The sequence below is a fragment of the Eublepharis macularius genome, chromosome 4 (genome assembly GCF_028583425.1).
Source record: "Eublepharis macularius isolate TG4126 chromosome 4, MPM_Emac_v1.0, whole genome shotgun sequence".
Lineage (NCBI taxonomy): Eukaryota > Metazoa > Chordata > Lepidosauria > Squamata > Eublepharidae > Eublepharis > Eublepharis macularius.
The window spans coordinates 38,851,119-38,870,753 of NC_072793.1; the positions used below are offsets into that span (position 1 = coordinate 38,851,119).

The following is a 19,635-nucleotide window of genomic DNA, read 5'->3' on the forward strand; positions in this document are numbered from 1 at the left end:
GACCCTCTCCTAGAAAAGAGTGGGAACATTCCTGTTCTAACCTAAGTTATTCTAGTTATCCTTCCCAACACAGGTCCTTCTTCTTAGCACCATCTATTTATCTTCCTAGATTCCATGTCATGGGGTATAGGGAAGACAATACAAAAATAAGGACAAAACCACTTCATCTGCAAGATGTGTGAACTAGCACCATCCATTGCAATCTTCTATGTGAGATTAATCAACAAGTCTTTCCTGAATGTATTTGGAAATGGATGGGTCTAACAGTACTGGCGTTGGATTCAGACTAAATTTTCTGCTAAGTGGAAGGATGGAGTGTTTCCCATCAATTCCCTCTTCTTACTGCAGACTCCCAGTTTGCTTCTCGTGCTGTTTCTGAGGGTTCCCGTTCCCCTAGGAGCAGCATTTAGGGGAGAACAGTAGGCTGCAGTCGGGGGGGGGGGGGGAGGAATGTTCTATTCCACTGACAGAAGTGCCTTGTATGAGTGGAATAATTTAGTCTAAACCCCTGGTCTGGAAATACTAAGTGATAGCATGAACCAATGACACGGCAGTGCATATTACACATTTGGTGAATACTAGGAAGAGAGAGCACATATTAAAGCCAATGATTCTTCAATGTCTGACAAGCTTTCTGAAATAAAAGAGGCACCTTTCACTCTTACACCTGAAAATATTACACTTCATCTATTAGATTCCCCCCACAATTCCTCCAAATAACTCAGGATGGCATTCATAGGTTTTCCTACCTCTGTTTTATCTTTGCAACAAATCAGTGAGATAGATTACACAAAAAGGCTTGGTTTGGCTCAAGTCACCAGTGAGCTTCATGGCCAAGTAGGAGTTTGAATTCGTGTCTCACAGATACTAGTCTAGCACTCTAACCACTGCACCACACTGACTCTGTTTAGAGTGCACAGGAATTACCCGCCCTGAGGATCTCACCTCATATTAGCCCATATTTTCCACATAAGTCTGATCTGGGCATGCCACTTGATTGAAAGGAGTCAAGTGCTGAACAACAATCCATGCGAACACACGAGGGGCAGCCTCTTGTGAGGACGGTTCATTCTGCCGCAACTCTGAAAGAGTGCCTAACTGTGAAACTGTATACAGAGTTACTAGTCTAATCCCACTGATTTGAAAGGGGCTGGACTGTGGTAATTGTGCATAGGATGGAGGCTAATAGAAAGATGCCAGAACAGAGCAGAAGTACAACAGGCAGCCTCTTTTGTGGGGGACTATTCTGGGTTCACAGTAGTCTTTAATTATGTGATTAATGCATTATACAAATCCCCCTTATTTCTATACAGTTTTGTTTACCTCCACAATGATGGTAGGAGCTCAGAAATGTGCTCACCATGAACATAGTTTTGGGTTTATTATGGCAAAAATCCTTTGCCCTTCTTTTGAATGCGGAAAAGGGCTGGGATGGGAATTCTTCTAGACTGCACACTAATATTAGAAAATATAGAAAGGCATCGAGATGCCATCACCACTTTCTGAAGACCAGGGTTTCCTCTGCCATTCTGCAGCTTCAGGAGAAGGGCAGATGAATTCATTAATCTCGTGCACAGCCTCAGAAACTACCAAGTTATTAATATTTTCAAACAACTTGCTTCTCTGAGGCTCAGAGAAAAGGGGGGGGGTGGACATTCTACCACCTGTCCTATGAACAGCTGAAGGAGGTGAGCTTACCCCCTAAATTACACTGGATCTTAGAAATACTCAGATCCTCTCTAAAGCTCAGCATGAAACGACAATCAAGATCCAAAGGAAATAATTAAAGGCACATGTGAACCCCAAATACTCACCCACAAAGGAAGACTGGGATATCTTAAAAACTGCTTACTACCACGGGAACCCAACCTGTTAGTTATCTTTGTCAGAGGCACTTGCCTCCCAAGTGCTGCTGCCTTCTGAAGATAAGTGGCTATCAAGAGCAAACATTTTCTGTGGTAGTCCTATAACTGGATCTTTCTCACCAACTCAGATTAACGTGGCATCTAGGTTAACAACTTTCATATTCCGAGTGAAATGCACACCATTCAACTTCTATTCTGCATAGGCTGGGTTTTTTTTAGTGATTTTAATGGTTAAATGGTTTCAGTATGTTTAAAGTAGAAAAACAGACTAGAAGCTTACACACACACACACACACAAAGCAAAATATAGTGGGGTCCTTAGCTTTTGCTATCAAAGAGGTATGTAAATGGTTCCAATTGTGTATTTTAAGTGTATTATGTAATAAGGCTTTTAATTAATGTCTCTGGTGTCTTCCTTTTATTCCAGCATTTGAGCAGCAGGTGTACACATTTAGCCACAAATGAGAAAAGCAGGTTGCTGCTATGGAGATTGTTTAGTACATGGAAATACTGGAATGCAGATATTTTAGTCTGTTTAAGTACTTATTGGCAGCAATGTGACACCTGTACATTACTCAGATACTAAAGGGGAAAGGGAAATCATTATTTAACATGGCAGATGGTAATTTGGACCAGTTCCCCCTTTCTTATTATTATGGTGCCTTCTCTCTTTTGGTGAAGTATTCCTCCCAAAATTACCTAGGGTAGGTCATGTCTTGCTGTGAGAGTACCATACAGAATACCTGTACCCTAGAGAGGTGAAATACTTTCTGAGGAGCAGGCACTGGTAACTGTGGTGAATGTTCCTCCTGTCTCAGTTTACTGGTGAAGGGAATACTAGCACTAATTACCCAGGTAGAATCCAATATTTATATAATCATGGTTAATCATCACTATGTCTAATAGTAAAGTGACTGGCCCCTATGTTAATCATGAACGCAGCAAAACCAGACCACCCACAGAGTACTCTGGCAAACTCAAGAGACTTAAATGTGCAGAAAAATATGACTTCATAAATTGTCCAAAAGATCCAACACATTGCAATTCAGCTACTACTGCCGAATTCTGCAGTATCAGCTGAATACTAATGGGAACTCTTCAGATCCTAGATATTTTTAGCGCACCCTTCCTCCAAGGAGATCAGGGCAGTAATATATGATTCATCCCCCCACCACACATACCTCATTTGTACTCTTGACAACCCTGTGAAGTACGTCAAGCTGAGAGAGACTGAGTGATTGGCTGAAAGACACCCAATCAGTTTTCTGGCAGAGTGGGCAGAGTCCAACTCCTCAAGAACTACACCACAGTATAAGCAGTGCAAGCATCATGCTAACATTCCCACTAGTCAGCTAAGAGCTGCTGTAGCATAGTGGTTAAGTGTCTGGCTGTGAATTAGTATTCTGCTAGTTTGAATCCTACTACTACCTTGAGCTCAACAGGTGGCTTTGGGTAAGTCACTTCTCTCAGCCCCAGCTCCCCAGCTGGATAATTACACTGATTTGCACTAATCTGTCTAGCAAAGCAGTATATAAACACAATTATTATTAAGAGCTGTGTCCCACATTGCTTGCTCAAGAGACTTCACTTCATGAGTAAAAAGTTCTTTATTGGTAAGATGCCAGTATCATATACTTATGCCATCCTTGCTAGGACTGGCGGCTACAGACAAGTATCAAGCAAATATAGGTTCCCCAAGGCTACTGCTAATTTCCCTCTCCTTTTCTCCTAACAGTCCTCTAACTCTACAGACAGGAAAACAGGCTGTGTGATTCATGGACTGCTCAAGGTCAAGCAGGCTCCCAAGCTTGGGAGAGAGTACAACAGGAACAAACACCTCCCGTTCCCAGTTTCCCACCCCAGATTCAAATAACAGAATCACCCCAGCACCGTCAGCTTCATCTGCAGGGTGGTACTTAATATGACAGGTGATCCTGAGCACCTGACACTACTCAGTGGCATCTGTCTCTGTCTGTGTATCTATCTATCCTTCTACCTCTACCTCCATATATAACGGATTTAAAGTCTAATGCTGTGCAAACACTTTAAAACAATGCCATATCATTTTAAATCTACTATTATTTTGTACTGAGTTGCTAGGAGGCGCAATAGTGATTTCTGTGTACTGACAAAAATGTTAACATAACATGCAATGTAAGTGCTGCACTAATATTGTTATATACCAACAACCCATTGAATAGTGTCATATGCTCATCTACACATTTGTTTGGGAGTCTTACCACTAACAGTATTACTGACATAGCTACTATATACAATATTATTGAGACATAGAGCCAAACAGATAAGATGCCCGACGCGTGGAGGATACATGTTGTTTCCCACAAGGTTCCACGGGAAGTGTAGTGAGAAAGAACCTCTGCCAGGGAGAAGAGGGAGAGAATCCCTTTTCTTCCTAGAAGAAGTTCTTTCTCTAGGCATCTCGTCTAGTTTGCTTGGGTCCCTCTTGCCACTGCCAACTCCCCTTGCTCTCCTAAAAGCACTCCACGGCCAGTGGGAGCTGAGCGTGCTGGTGGCGGCAATAGGGACCTGATTGCCAATGCCAGCTCCATTTGACCGCCACGGGTGAGCTCGGCTCCCCCTCACAGCTGCCACTGCACTCCCCTTGCTCCCCTAAAAGCACTCTGCAGCCAGAGGAAGCTGAGTACGCTGTCGGCTGCAAGACGGACAAGGAGCATACTGCCACTGCCAGCTCCTTCTGACCGCCACTGGAGCAATGGGCTCCCTCTCACCACTGGCTTTAGGGAGGTAAGTGGAGCTGGAGGCAATGAGAGGGAGCTGAGCAGACAAAACGAGATGCCTAGAGAAAGAACTTCTGCCAGGGAGAAGAGGGATTCTCTCCCTCTTCTCCCTGGCAGAGGTTCTTTCTCACTACACTTCCCGTGGAACCTTGTGGGAAAACAACGGATGTCCTTTATGTATCAGGTGTCTTGTCTGGTTTGGCTTATAGTGGGGGTGCAAATGGGATGTTTCTGCTCGGGGGAAATATACTTGGGATTTTGCCTTGCATCTTACCAGATGCTGCCTCTTTATGCCCATTCCAGTTGCAGTTATGTATATCTATAGCACTCACCTTTCCTCCTTCATCAAATCTTCCCACATGGCAAAACCATTCCCGGGAGCAGAACCAAGTTGGCATAATTACTGTTGGTCCATGGGAAGTAAAAACCTAAAGTGATACAACAAAAAACAAACATTAACTATCGAAGAAGCACAATCCTTAACAAATATTACTTCATGAACCAATAGGACATTCTTTTTTTTTTTTTTGTAAATACTCAGGGTACTTTATACATTATAATCATATACCATTTATTAAAACAGATATTTTTTGTCAAAGACCACTGGGTCATTGGATTGTTAAATAAATAAATATTTACTTAAAAAATACAGAGATTAGTGATTGTGAATTAGTGCATAGTGTGTGATTTTGAAGTTTTACTGCCATGAGAATAAGGACCAGGCAGGTCCCAAAAGCAATTTTATTGGCTTCCTTTTCCTAGAACAGTGTCTTGTACTCAAAACAGACTGCTCACATGATCTTCCAGGAAATAAGCTGAGGGAGCATGAAGGGAAATAAGGCAGGAATCAGAATCTCTCTCTCTCCTGCACTCTGTGGGAGCTTGCTCCACCCCAAGAGGGGGGGAGGGCAATTCCTGCCATGTTCACCACTTTTTTACTTCAGCTCTTCATCACCGTACTGCATGGTATCCTATTTCAGAGACTTCCCAAATCCTCAGCAGTGGGGTACGTTGTGGTACAAGTTACCACAGCAGGAAGAGGAAGCCATTACTATTGTCTTTTGTGGACTGATTCTTTGTACAGAAGCACTGGATCAAATTAAATATTCTGCATATTCATTTGCGTTTCCTACACAGATCTTTATTTTAGTATAATTTATGAAGCAGCCATCAGACACGGCTATTTAATCATGATTTACATTACCAAGAATGTAAATCAATTTCAGTTATTTCTGGATGAAGCGGATTGTTTTGAACTTTTCCAATATGGTTACAGGATTGAAACCGCCTTGACTACCCTGATGGAGGTGATCTGTGCCCTTTTGGACCTTTATATCAGGTTGGGACCTGAGCCACCAGGACTTTTGAAATGTTTAAATGTGTAAATCTTCAATAGAATATTGTTATATTGATACTACTGTTATACTGATATACAACTGTAACAATAAGTCTAACAGTTCTGTGAATTCCACGATTTCATATTATTAAAAAAGTAATTATCTAGTCCCTTCTGTTCTGAGTATACGCCTTTCCTCTTATATCTCTGTGAAGGAAAGGGGCTAGAGGCTTTTAAAAAATAAAAGCAGAGAATTCAGAAAACCTGTTTACACAAACTGAGAGCCAGTTTGGTCAAAAGCGACAGGACTCTAATCTGGAGAATCGCATTTGATTCCCCACTCTTCCACTTGAAGCCAGCTGGGTGCCTTGGAGCTCTCTTAGCCCCATCCACGTCACAGGGTGATAGTTGTGGGGATAATAATAACATACTTTGTAAACCACTCGGAGTGGGTGTTAAGTTGTCCTGAAGAGCAGTATATAAATAGAATATTATTATTGTAACAAAAGGTATATTGATATAACAATATTTTTATAAAAACTTCCAAATCTTTGGAGCAAAGCAAGTTTAAGAAAGATGGAGGAGAAGACAGGGAAATCCTGGGAGATACAGGGATTCACCATGATGCTGTGCGAAGCAGGAAAAAAACTGGAGCAGACAGGTAGTTTCATATGGAAGTAGACAGTCCTTCGGGTATACAGGGCCCAAGCTATATAGAGCATTAAAACACCTTGAATTGAGCCTAGAAGCAAATTGGGAGCTAGCGTAGATGGAACAAGACTGGAGTGATATGGTCCCTACGACCCTCTCTGGTCAACATTTCAGCTGCAGCATTCCATACCAACTGTAATTCTCAAACAGTTTTCAAGGGCATCCCCATGTAGAATGCATTGCAGTAATCAAATATTTATCTTACCAGGGCATGTACCACAATGGCAACAGCTTTCCCGCCAAGGCAGGGTTGCAGCTACCTCACCAACAAAAGCTGGTGAAAGGCACCCCTGGCCACAGCGGCCACCTATTTATCCAACAGGAGGCCATGTATCAAAAGCTGCCGAGAGGTCCAGGAGAATTAACAGGGTCACATTCCACCATCCATTTCCTGGTGCAGGCTAACCACCAGGGCAACCAAGGCTATTTCAGTCTCATGACCAGGCCTGAAAACAGATTGCAATGGATCCAAACAATCCGCTTCATTCAGGAAGTCCTGAACTTGCCCAACCACCACTCATTCAATCATCTTGTCCAAGAACGGTACATTTGAGAATGAACAATAGTTATTCAACTTTCCTGGGTTCGGAGTAGGTTTCTTTAAGAGTGGATGCACCACAGCCCACTTCAAGACAGGTGTGATCACCCCCTCTCTCAGGAAGGCATTTAATACCTCCTGGACCCAGTCCGCCAGCCCACCCTGGCCAATTTAAGCAGCCAGGAGGAGCAACGATCATATAAGTTGAGTGATAGGTCTCAAATTTGGCATATACCAAAATAAGCAACAAACTGAAAACAACCATTTATTGACAAATCGAGTGAAAAGTATTTGAACAAAGTTAGGTCCCTGCAACAGCCTGCAGCAGAAAGAATCTGGAAGATTTAATTCTGTTCTAGGAAGGATGGAAGGAAGGAAGGAAGGAAGGAAGGAAGGAAGGAAGGGTGTGTGTGTGTGTGTGTGTGTTTTCATATACATGAACACTCTGCTGTAGCCTTTCACTGGTAAGAATATATTTGAATAAAACTAAAGTCTGGGGAAATTAAAATTAATGTGACTCTTAATTTGTATATTTTTGAACGATGACAGCTTTGGTGAGTAATACCAACAAAGCCAGGTACTGTTTATAATCACCCTTTTCTGTTTTAAACAAATGTGTCTCAAATCTAGTGTTGAAATAAACCAGAATATCCGGATTATCTAAAGTAAATCTATGTTTTTCCATTAGTAGAAGACAAAAGTCTAGCAAGTTTGCAGACTTGTCTTGATGACAAGAGGCTAGAGGAGGATACTGCACCCTGTTTACTACACAAACAATAACGTGTACCAACTGCTGAAGTAGACAAAAAAGCCACAGAAAACAACAGTGCAACCCTCTTCATTTGTTAATGAAAATATATCTGTATCCACGGTAAAAATAACTCCTTGTAGACAAAGATGATCGGAGGAGTGTTCATTCACAAAAAAATTCCTGAACAACCATAGTGCAATACCGTTTTTACCAGGACCAACCAAAATATCATAAAATAGCAAGCAAACTTTTGAGTTTCCCTAAATTCTTCAGTCAGTTCAGCATAGAACAAAAGCAGGGGGAAAGGATGAGAAAATATGTTCGGGGCATGTTGGAGAAGCCAAGCCCCTAGCCTGAAGTTTGTAGGTATGTTTCAAACAGAAATGGATTTGATGCTAATGGATATAAGACAACAAAATTCACTAAGAGGTTACTGGCATGGCAAAGGCTGCCAGGATCACCATGTTTAATTCTCGAGATGGCAAAACCCGTGGATACTTCAGAGATTGGGGCCATAGACAGACAAGGCAGATCTTTCTACCATCCTGAGAAAAACCTTAAATTTGCAAAAAAATCTGAGATCTTACCCCACCGCCCCATAACAGATTAAAGTGATGAAAAAAGGAGCAGGAAAAGGGGAGAAGTTATGCCAGCTTTCAGGAAAGAGAAGGAGGAAATATGGGGGGGGGGGGATGAAATGCCCTCTGCAAGGACTTGCAGGTTCCCTGCTCCTTAACTCCTAATTGCCTTCCACAGGCAAATGTAGACACTCTTGCATAATGAAGGCAGTAACCTGGAAGGACAGTCTGGTGGGCCACTCTTGCATTCACATAGTTTGAAGAGAATGTAGACGGGCAGGGAACTTCCTAAAGAACAATGTTATCTCAGTCTACAGGTCTACGCTATGTTTTTGGCACTTGTTAAAGAATCGACACAACACTGTCATTTCCAGATTGCACCAGAAGTGCCATCATCATCCAGGGACAAATGGGCGCACACACATACATCTCACTGGCCTATCTACTTCCGCCGATCAGCTGGTGATCGGTGGACAGAGATACAGAAAAGCGGCACCTGGCAAGCCTACATATAGCAGACACTGAGAAATATCTCTCTCTTCCTGATAACATGGAGAGCCATTGCCTACCAGACAAAAAGTTGTAAGCAGCCATGTTGGTCCATGGAAAAAAATCTCAGCACAGCAGCAGTATCATACTGTTTTAGCAAGAAGTGCAAACTTTTAATTTCCTCAGAACACTATTTCAGACTGGATTGGGGGGGGGGGAGTGTAGAGGGACAGACCCCCAACCCTCCAACAACCCATCATCATCCATAAATCTGTCCTAGACAAAAACTATATTAAGATGAAGCTATGGCTGATAAAATAATAGCAATAAAAATTGTAATTACAACTTTTAAAACAAGGCTCCACAAAGTATTTCCCCTCTCTTCAGAGGATTATTTTACAGCACACACAGACACTGATGCCAATGTCACAGTAACATTTTACTTCACACAACATCCATGAACTGATTTATAGCTCGATTAAGACAAAATTCTAAAATATTTCTGAGATAGACAAGAATGCTGTTGTTTGGTATTTTAAGAAATTATTATTTTACAAGTGTGGACCTGCAATGACTTATGGGGCATCCTTTTCCTGCTTCCTTCTCTCCTTCCCACCCCCCTGCCAGTTATGTTACCCCCCCCCCCAACTTCCCTCATTCCCTCACCTGGCAGCCATCCCCTGGGAAAAGTCCAGAGCAGTTGTGTGGTGCCAGCTGATTGGTCAGGCCCTGTTGCACAGCAAGAAGCCTGAAAGGACTTGAAAGGAGCACTTCAATTTCCCCTGTACCCCCCTCCTCACACATGATTTCCCCTTTCTCTTCTTCTGGCAGCCCCATATCCACATTTTCCCTGTTTCTTTCTCCCCTTACTACCAATCAGCTAAACAACCTTTTATCTGACCCCACTCCCATTTTCAGCTATATTTATTATTTACTTCATATATACCCCACCTTCCTCCTCAACAGGGAACCGAAGCAAACCATGTGAGGTAGGAAAGGTTGAAAGTATATGACTGGCCTATGGCCACTGTGAGCCAAGGCTTCAACACCGGCAATACTATTGTGGTTGCCTAATACGGTCACGGAATGCATTTGTTTCTTAAAACTACAGGCACTGCTTTTATCAATTGGGGGGAGTTAATCTCGCAATGTATATACTTTTTGAGATTTCAGATTTTTCTTAACAATGGTGCATTTCTCAGGCTTGCAGAAGGATCGGTCTCATCTGCAACATGGTTGCAGTCTCTGGATTTAGGTATCCACAGATGGGGCCATGTTGAAAATTAGATATACTGATGATTTGTGGGATGTTAACACTGAAATAGAAGTGCTATAATGTGCAATGCTCTCTCTCTCTCTCTCTCTCTCTCTCTCAAAATGTAGATTAATTTTATGGTGCTATCTCATAGTTTTTGAGAAGTGCAATAAACCTTCACATTAAAAATACATATTGCATCCAGAAGGTAATAAAGCAGCATGTCACTTCAATATGAGGCAATAAAACACTCAAAAATATTTTGTTCCACTGCGTCTAAAACAGGATATATTTAAACGTTGAGTGATAACCTATCATTGAGTCAAATAATAGGGTAAAATGCTTAATTTCTCAAAATCTTTAAATTATAGTCAAGCTATTTTCAACAAAAGATACTACAATTCATAGCAAAATGCACAGATTGTAAAATGCATCATATTATTAAGAGGAATTACATCACATTTGGTTGACAGACTGATTATATCTGTTTCTTTTAGAGCCTAATACTTAAAAAAAAACAAATCAATATTATATGATGGCTCAGTTTTTACATCTAATAAGTGGGAAATAGGGTTGCCAGGTCCCCTAAAGTTCCTTGTGGTAGTGGAGAACTGGCACTTACTTCGGTGATCTTCTCTTGCGCACGTAAAGTGTCTGTGTGCTCCCAGCAGACACAATGACATCATTTTTGGAAGTGATGTCATCTCCTCCATGAGGAATATGCCCACTGCACACTGTCCCAGGAGGTTTCTTGCCTCCTGGGACTGTTCTCCAGGGCTTTCCTCCCCATTGGCCAGGTGAGTGGTGGCAGGGGGCAGAGGTCCTCACTCCCACCAGGTAGACTGACAGCCCTAGTGGGAAACTCTCCAGGATTTGGAGCTCTTCCCCACACTATTCATCTTTTCATTCCTCTACCAGGTCTCATATCCTCCCTCTGCTTCCTTTTCACCTTCCCACCCTCTAACCTACCTTTTATCTGCCACCAGTCTTCAGTTTATTATTTATTTACTTCATTTATACCCCACCATTTTCCCCAGTGGGGAACCATAGCAGGTTACTGTCGTTTTTCTCCCCTCCATTTTCTCTTCACAACAAACTTGTGAGGTAAGTTAGGCTGAGTGAGAAGGACTGGCCCAAGGTCATCCAGAAAATTTCCCTATAGGGTTTCCAGGTTCCCTGTTGGGAGTAGAGGATCCCCCACTCCCATTCTTCAACCCCCACAACCACTAAACTGGCTGGCAGGGGGGAGGCAGGGAAACAGGCCTCCTGGGTGCACTCCCAGGGTGGCATGACATCACTCCTGAGAGTGTCATCATCACGCAAGGGCTAAGAGCGTTCCTGGGCTTCGTGACAGGCCAATTTGAGCCCCAAATAGGCCCAAACAGGAAGAAAAAGGTGAGTGTCGTGTCCCTCCTCTTCTGCTGGGAGGATGAGGGCAACCTTACTTCCATGGCAGAGTGGGGATTCAAACCTGGGTCTCCCAGATCCTAGTCTGACATTCTAAACAGTACACCACCCTGGCTTTCAGCTGCCCCTTCTTCTCGCCCACTGGCAGCCTCTCCCTGAGAAAAAGCCAGCAAAGGTGCAAAAGCTGTATGGTAACAAGTCACTCAGGTGAGAGGGAAAATACACAATATATGCAGGCACTTTTCAGGTCCTGCAAGGTTCCCTGGGAAGTGTAGTCTTACAAAGATCAGCTACTCGATTAATCGCTCGTTTGAAGGCACCAAGGGGATGTTCCCTTTTTATTCTTTTTTGCAGAGAGCCCTGTGCAAGTGAAGTCGTCCAACCTTCATCAATTTCACCTTCGAACAAGGGGTGAAATTAACTGGTGTCCAATGCTTAGCTAAGAAGTGAAATTGACGAAGGCCAGTCAATTTCACTTGCATAAACATTCTGCAAAAATAATAACAATGGAACTTCCACTCCGTGCTTTCAAAACAGCGATTCATCGATCCTGTGATGGACTTAACATTAAATAAAAGAGGAAAGGGGATGGGAGGGGAAATGGATCGGAAGAGAGAAGAAGTGGCTAGGTAGACAATCATAACCAAGTGAGAATCGCAATGGGAGTGATTTTCTCTCTATTTCTTGCAAAAAGCCTCGGCTTTTTTTCCTGCCTCCTGTTACACCACCCCCCCATCCCAGAGGAAAACCCAAGCCAAATAGCTTTTTGAAAGAGAGAGACGCCCTGGAGAAGAAAATGTCAGACAGTGGCTTACTAAAAGTTGCAATCCAGACTATCTCTTGCAATTAGACATGAGTCCATTGGTTTCAAAAGACTTTACTGAATATAAACAACCATTATAGTCCACTATCCAAGATGCAATATCTTGGCTGGTACATGAGTATTGTTACGAATGACAGGCAAAGGTTAAGGTACAGAATAGCATATTCCTGCAGGCCCCATCCTCCCCCCACAGTTCTCAAAACAAACGGCTTGAGGCTGAGAAAGTGAAAGTTTCCCAAGGCTGGAAAGGTAGTCATAACATTCCTCTTCTCTAAGATAGCTGCTACTGAACTGCTTGCTACCTGCAAAAGAAGCACTCAGAATACTGACAGGATTAAAATGGAGTCTCTTTGGTTTGAACACACAAGAAACAGTCAGACCCTGATAGAATCTCATTGAGTTGCTGTTCTTTGTAAGACTACCCCTCCCAGAGAACCTTGTGGACCTGACAGGTGAAGAACGTATGTAGGGCGTCTCGTGTAGTTTGCCTCTGAGTTGTGTGGTGGCCACTGCTGGGCCAGGCCAAGTTGGACAAGTTGTACAGTGACTATGGCATGTGACTATGTACAAGTTCTATGGCATCTAATTGTCTGGTAGCCACTGCTGGACCTAGATAAATTGTGCAAATTGCATGTTAGGAAGTCACTCAGACAAGTTGTGTGCTGTTGCATAGTGGTGAGGTACCAGATGCGTAGCTGCTGGGCTTGAATGAGTTGTGTAGACTGTAGGGTAGCAAGCTGTCCTAAGAGTCCTCCCTTCAGGGCAGGACTGAGGGAAGCAAGGAGCAGTTCAAAACAGCCCTGGAAAGGGCCTTCCCCTCTGCCCTTTACTAACAGAAACCAACCCCCAAAGTAGTTACTGAGATTTCAGAGGGCATGCATTTTCTTATAGCTATAGGTGCTGCTTCTATTACTTGAGAGGTGTTAACACTTCAATTTTTTATTTTTTATTTTTCAGACTTTTCTGCAAACCTGGGACATTTCTCACGTTTGTAGAAATATTTGTCTTTCCTTTTCACTGTCCTAATCTGGGGATTTAATTTAATTTAATTAATTTAATTTATTAGATTTCTTACCTGCCCTCCCCACAAGCAGGCTCAGGGCAGGTCACAACATTAATTATATTAGAATAATATTAAAATAACAATACCCAATAATAAAAGAAAAAAGAACTAAAATGGTATAAAAGTTAAAAACCAAACATCCAAGAGGGAACTTTTTGATGATGACAGACAAGACACCCCTTCAATAATCATGGGGGCAGGGCAGGCAGATTACAAAAGTATCTTAACTAAACAAGTGGACCAAAGGCCATAGCAGAGAGGCCATCAAGGCAGTTCGCCCACGCTTCACCCACAGCCATATGCCTGGTGGAGCATCTCAGTCTTACAGGCCTGGCAGAATGATAGCAAGTCCTGTTGGGCCTGGGTCTTCACAGACCTGGGCCAGTGCCAGGGCCAAGAAGGCCCTGGCCCTGGTCAAGGCTAGGCAAATGTCCTTGGGGCCAGGGACCAGAAGATGTTTGTTGGTTGAACAAAGCATCCGCCGGGGAACATATGACGAGAGGCAGTCCCACAGGTATGTTGGTTGCAGTCTGTTAAGTACTTTAAATGTCATAATCAATACCTTAAACTTGTCCCAGAACTCAATTGGGAGCCAGTGCAGCTGTCACAGGACAGGTCGCATGTGTGTCCTAACGGGAATCCCAGTAAGGATGCATGCCGCTGCAATCTACTACTTTACACAAAGGGTGATAAACACATGGAATTCGTTGCCACAGGAGGTGGTGGCAGCTACAAGCATTGCCAGCTTCAAGAGGGGACTGGACAAATATATGGAGCAGAGGTCCATCAGTGGCTATTAGCCACAGGAGATAGATGGTATTCTCTTTGTGGGGAGGTGGTGCTCTGTTGTCTTGGTGCTGGAAGGAAGGCAGTGGGAGGGCTTCTGGTGTCCTGGCCTCACTGACAGTCCTTTAGATGGCACTGGATTTCTAGCCACTGTGTGTGACAGAATGTTGGACTGGATGGGCCACTGGCCTGATCCAACATGGCTTTGCTTATGTTCTTATGTTCTTAATCTAGACCAGCTGTAACTTCCGGTTCAGACTTAAGGGCAGCTCCATGCAGAGCAAATTACAGTAATCTAGCCTGGAGATGACTGTTGCTTGGATCACTGTAGGTAGGTTGCTGGTCAAGAGATAGGAAATAAGCTGCCTGATCTGGTGCAGATAGAAAAATGCACATCTAGCAACCGCTGCGACCTGGGTCTCCATTGAGAGAGAGGCATCCAGGACCATGCCCAGGTTCCTCACTCTTGGCATAGATGCTAGCGGTGCCCCATCCAGGGCTGGGAGCCATATTCTCAAGCCCACTGACCCCTGGCCCAGGAACAAGACCTCTGTTTTCATAGGATTCAACTTTAATCAACTCTGCTTCAAACCCGCCCCCCCCCAGCCACAGCATCCAAAGCCCTCGCCAGAGCATCCAGCACAGCATCCAGTTGACCATCTAACAACTGATATAAGTGGGTGTCATCCACATATTGATGACACCCCAAACCGAAATTCCAAGTCAGCTGGGCAAGGGGGCATATATAAATGTTAAAGGAGTCAAATTTTGGGCCATGTAGGAAATTAGATATAACTTGTGGGGAGCAAATTATTTTTTGGTGTATCCTATCCCCCCCCCAGTGTCCTCTTTCCCTCCTCCTGACAACTTCACATTATTTCCCCTATCCATACTTCCTTCTTTCTTTCCCATTCACCAACCAAACTACCTTTTATCTACCCCCCATCTTCAGCTATATCTGTTATTTATTTACTTCATATATACTCCACCTTTCTCGTTAATGGGGACCCAAACCAGCTTACACAGTTCTCCATTTTATCCTTACAACAAGCCTGTAAAATAGGTTAGGCTGGGAGTGTGTGACTGGCTCAAGGTCATCCATTGAGCTTTCATGACAGACTGCAGATTTGAATCAGAGTCTCCTAGATCTTTATCTGAAACTCTAAGCACTGTACTGCCTTTTATGCAGTGACTTATGTTGAATAGTAGAAAGCAACTGCACCTGCCAGTGGTTGCTGCCAGGCTAGGCCTAGCCCCAATTATTCTTCCCTCAAAGGCCAAAACAACCCTGGAAAGGGCCTTGCCCCCTCCCCATGCCTTTACTCTCAGAAACCAAGATTTGAAGTGTGGCAATGTTGTTGTGGTTGCCTAGCAACCCCCTACAATGGCCACTGCAGAAGGCACTTATTTCTTAAAGGTTCAGATGATGTTTATATTTGGGGGATTAAACCCCCAATTATTTGTTTTGTTTTGATTTCAGATTGTCCTTCAAACCTGGGGCTTTTCTCAGGTTTGTAGAAAGATCCGTCTTGTCGGTTCATGGTCCCAATCTTGTGATTTAAGTATCCACAGGTGGGGCCACCTTGATAATTAGATATACTGATAATTGATTTCCATATAATTTGGACCCAGGAGACAAAGCAATATGTCTGGTAAAAAGAACTTCAGATTCTACCATCTTTTCCACTCCCCTCCCCTCCCCACTTTACGGGTGGGGAGTAACAATCCTCTACCTCACACTTAAGGCCCACGTATAAAAAATATATTATTCACATCAACCTTGTTATATTTTCCATTAAAATTCATGGTTGGAGAGAATAGGTACTATATGCCAGCATTATTCTGAGGATTTCTAGGTATCAATGTTCCCATGAGTCTCTCTGTTTTGAGGGGGCACAGAAAGAATGGGGGAAGGGGAGTGCTGTGATGTAGCATTCCCTTCAGAGAGGTACTAAGCAAACTACTGTGCTTTCGGACAAATATGGCAGGTATTCAAGTGAAAGAAATTGGCAAATTGGTAACTAACATGGAATGGTAAACTTGGGAATTTCTGACAACTGTGTCCTTTGAAAAAGATCTTTGGAAACGGACCTTATGGGGATCTGGACCGTCCGTTAGAGAATTGTGGTCATAGAACTATCAATGTACACCAAAGGAATATAACAAAGGTCTACTTGTGATCTGTGACTTCACAGTGTCTGGGATTACTTTTGGACTATACCCATACTGAACTGGAATATAAGGCGAATTGAATTCTATGTACGATAATTTGTGTCAGGTGGTGCCAGTAAGCATTTGCACTTTAATAATAACAACTACAGCACTTGGAGCACGGGACACTTTAATTGATTGTCTTTTGAAGTATATATGACGCCTGTATAATTGAAATTAACTTTGCATTGTAATATGTGGTATGGTTCTGGGTTATGTAATAAGAAATAAGCTGAAATATATAATTAATTAACATATGTATTGTTGATTGTCTAACGAGATTGAGGAGACATTGTTAACACACGGGAAATTTTTCTTCTTTGACATGAGATATTAGACGGCAGAGTTTTATCATTACTAGGAATGGTTTACAAAACAAGCTTAAATTACAGAATTACCTTCTTAACAAATTAAGCAAAGAGGACAAAAGGAGTCATAAGAAGTTACAGAGACTAATCGAAGCAACAGAAGTCCTATCTCCTTGACGACTGAAAGACTGTTTATGCTTCTCTTTGGCTTATGTGCCCCTTTCAGCATACCCTGTTTATATACAGTCAAACAGCTGAATTTATTCTGGTAATCTGTGCTAGTTGCCTGATTCTGCACAGTGCACAGAACACATAAATCCCTGCATCCATAGAAAAAGAGTGGTTATCTCCTGATATTTGCTGAAATGACATTCACAGAAATCCTCTTTGCTGCTTAAAATGTCCTTCAATTTATTCTGTATGTTTCTTGCAGCTGCCATTTCTCAAATGGGAAGCAGAGAATTTCTAATGAGAAAATGATCCAATTGTGAGGCAATTGTAACAACTTAAGATCATAAGCTTGTTAAGCTCTTTAGACCCAACAATCTCATATTGTCAGCATATTTCTCTTATGACTAAGTACAATTCTTTGCTTTTATGGTTTAGTATGGTTGATACTGTAATTGTTCTTAAGGGAATCATCAATATATTTAATTCTCAAAGTGGCTTCATATGTGGATACTTAAATCCAGAGACTGGGGCCATGAACAGACCAGAGAGATCTAAAAAACAAAACCCTGTGTGTGTTTGTGTGGGTATGTAAAATCCAAAATAACAGAAGCAATGCCTGTGGCTTTAAGAAACATATACTCTCTGTGTTGCTAGGCAACCCAACAGTATTGCCTGTTGAAACCTTAGTTTCAGTCAATAAAAGTCATGGGGAGGGCAGGACCCTTTCCAGGGCTGTTTTGGCCTTTGAGGGAGGACTCAGTGGGACTAGGCTTGCCAGCAACCACCAGGCAACCTGCTACCATGCAACTTCCATAACTCACCAAGGCCCAGCTGTAGGGCTGCCAGACCCCCAGTGGGGGCGGGGGATCCCCCGCCCCCACCCTGCCACCCCACCCCTCCCTACCTGGCCAGCGGGGGGGGGGCGCACCTTCCAAGTGCGCCCCCCTGCGGAGCTGCACCCCCCCCGTACAGAGCAACTGCTAGGATCAGGCCTGTTTTGGCCTGGATCGGGGCCCCTGTGGAGCGCGGGAGCGTTCCTGTGCTCCACAGGGGCCTAAAACGGGCCCAATCCGCGCCAAAATGGGCGCGGATTGGGCCTGTTTTGGCACGGATTGGGCCCGTTGTGGGCCCCTGCAGAGTGCAGGAATGCTCCTGTGCTCCACAGGGGCCCACAACGGGCCCGATCCATGCCCAAACAGGCTGCATGGTGATGTCACTTCCCAGCACTTTCCATCACTGCTGTGCATGCGCACCCCCCGCCCCCTCCAGGAAAGAGCCAGGTCTCAATCTCCAACTGGGAGATCAAGGGGGCCTGGCAACCCTAACCAGCTGTTCACTTCTGTTCAACAGCAGCCACCACATGAAAGCCAGTGTTGTGTTGTGATTAGAGTTTATGACTAGAATCAGGGAGACCTAAGAAACACAGCCAAGGAGCCAGCAGCACTAGCACACATCTGGGCTAGAGTTTTCCTGGCTGCTACAGGGAAAGAAGGCAAGAAAGCTGAAGGCAGGGGCAGATAAAAGTAGGCTGGCTGGTAGATGGGAAGAAGAGAAGGAAACAGGAAAAACAAAGAGGCTATGGGGGGTTTCAGAGAAAGGGGAAATAGCAAGGGAGGGGAAAATAAGTTACCCTCTGCAGGTCCTTGCAGGCCCCCCCTCTTTTAGTTAATCCCCAATACAGAATCTTCAGCTCCCAGAATGAGTCTTAGCAATTGTATTAATGCTGAAAGATCTACTAAGAGAAACTAAGGCTTTAAGAGAAATTAAGGCTTGTGATAACTGATTACCTCAAGAAAATTGAGGCCGCACAGTGTCAGGTCTTGCCAGGTACTTCTCCCAAACACTTTACTGCATCACTTCAGTCCAGTGTATGAGTTAAAAATGTTTAAATACCAGTTTCAAGATACTGTGACAGTGGGATTAACTGGAATGCCTAAAGGTGGGAAAGTCAGATCAATTATAGGTCAATGTCTCCTCCCCCTCCCAGTAGGAAGAAGAGGCAGTTAGAAGTTTTTGGAACGCATTGCCTGGGAAGAGGGGAGGGGGGAGAGGAAAAGCTCAGTTCAGTCTGTGCAGTAACTTCAAGGTCACATTCTCAGGCTCCGGCAGGAACTCATAACCAAAACACCTTGCCCAGAAGATAAGCAGTTAGCAACATGTCAACATGACTTTAGCTCTACTCTGCATGCATGCAGAGGCACTGCAGTAATACATACATCCACAATACATATAATGTAAGAAGCATGGCAGATAGCTGAAAGCCTATCTGACACACAGGTGTATCTCCCAAGGTGATGTAACTGTCTTATCAGAAAGATGTTTTAAACACAGTAATGTTCATCTGTATACAGTTAATCTTCAGGGAGATTATTATTTGTTTAATCAAGGGATAACAAACAAAGGGTAAATTAAATAATGTGGTACAATATCTCATTAGATGGTGTTCAATAATGATATAAACAAAATGACATCTCATAAAAGCAGGCTAAATGAACATTTTGTAGGCAGAAAATGCATATAGAGCCATTATAAGCCAAACGAAGTATCGTATATGTAACGGTGATGAATGGCCCTCTCATGAGGA

The 19,635-nt window shown here is 43.3% G+C and overlaps 1 protein-coding gene across 3 annotated transcripts in view; it reads right to left on the reverse strand.

Moving 5' to 3' along the window:
* Positions 1-19,635, reverse strand: part of B3GNTL1 (UDP-GlcNAc:betaGal beta-1,3-N-acetylglucosaminyltransferase like 1) — a 302,350-nt gene that overhangs the window by 108,229 nt on the left and 174,486 nt on the right. For all 3 annotated transcript variants that reach the window (XR_008596943.1, XM_054978791.1, XM_054978790.1), the window contains exon 7: positions 4,957-5,052. Coding sequence is in view for 2 of the 3 variants with exons in the window: in XM_054978791.1 (XP_054834766.1) it covers positions 4,957-5,052 (96 nt within the window). In the remaining variant the exon portion in view is untranslated. The remainder of the gene's footprint in view (positions 1-4,956; positions 5,053-19,635) is intronic.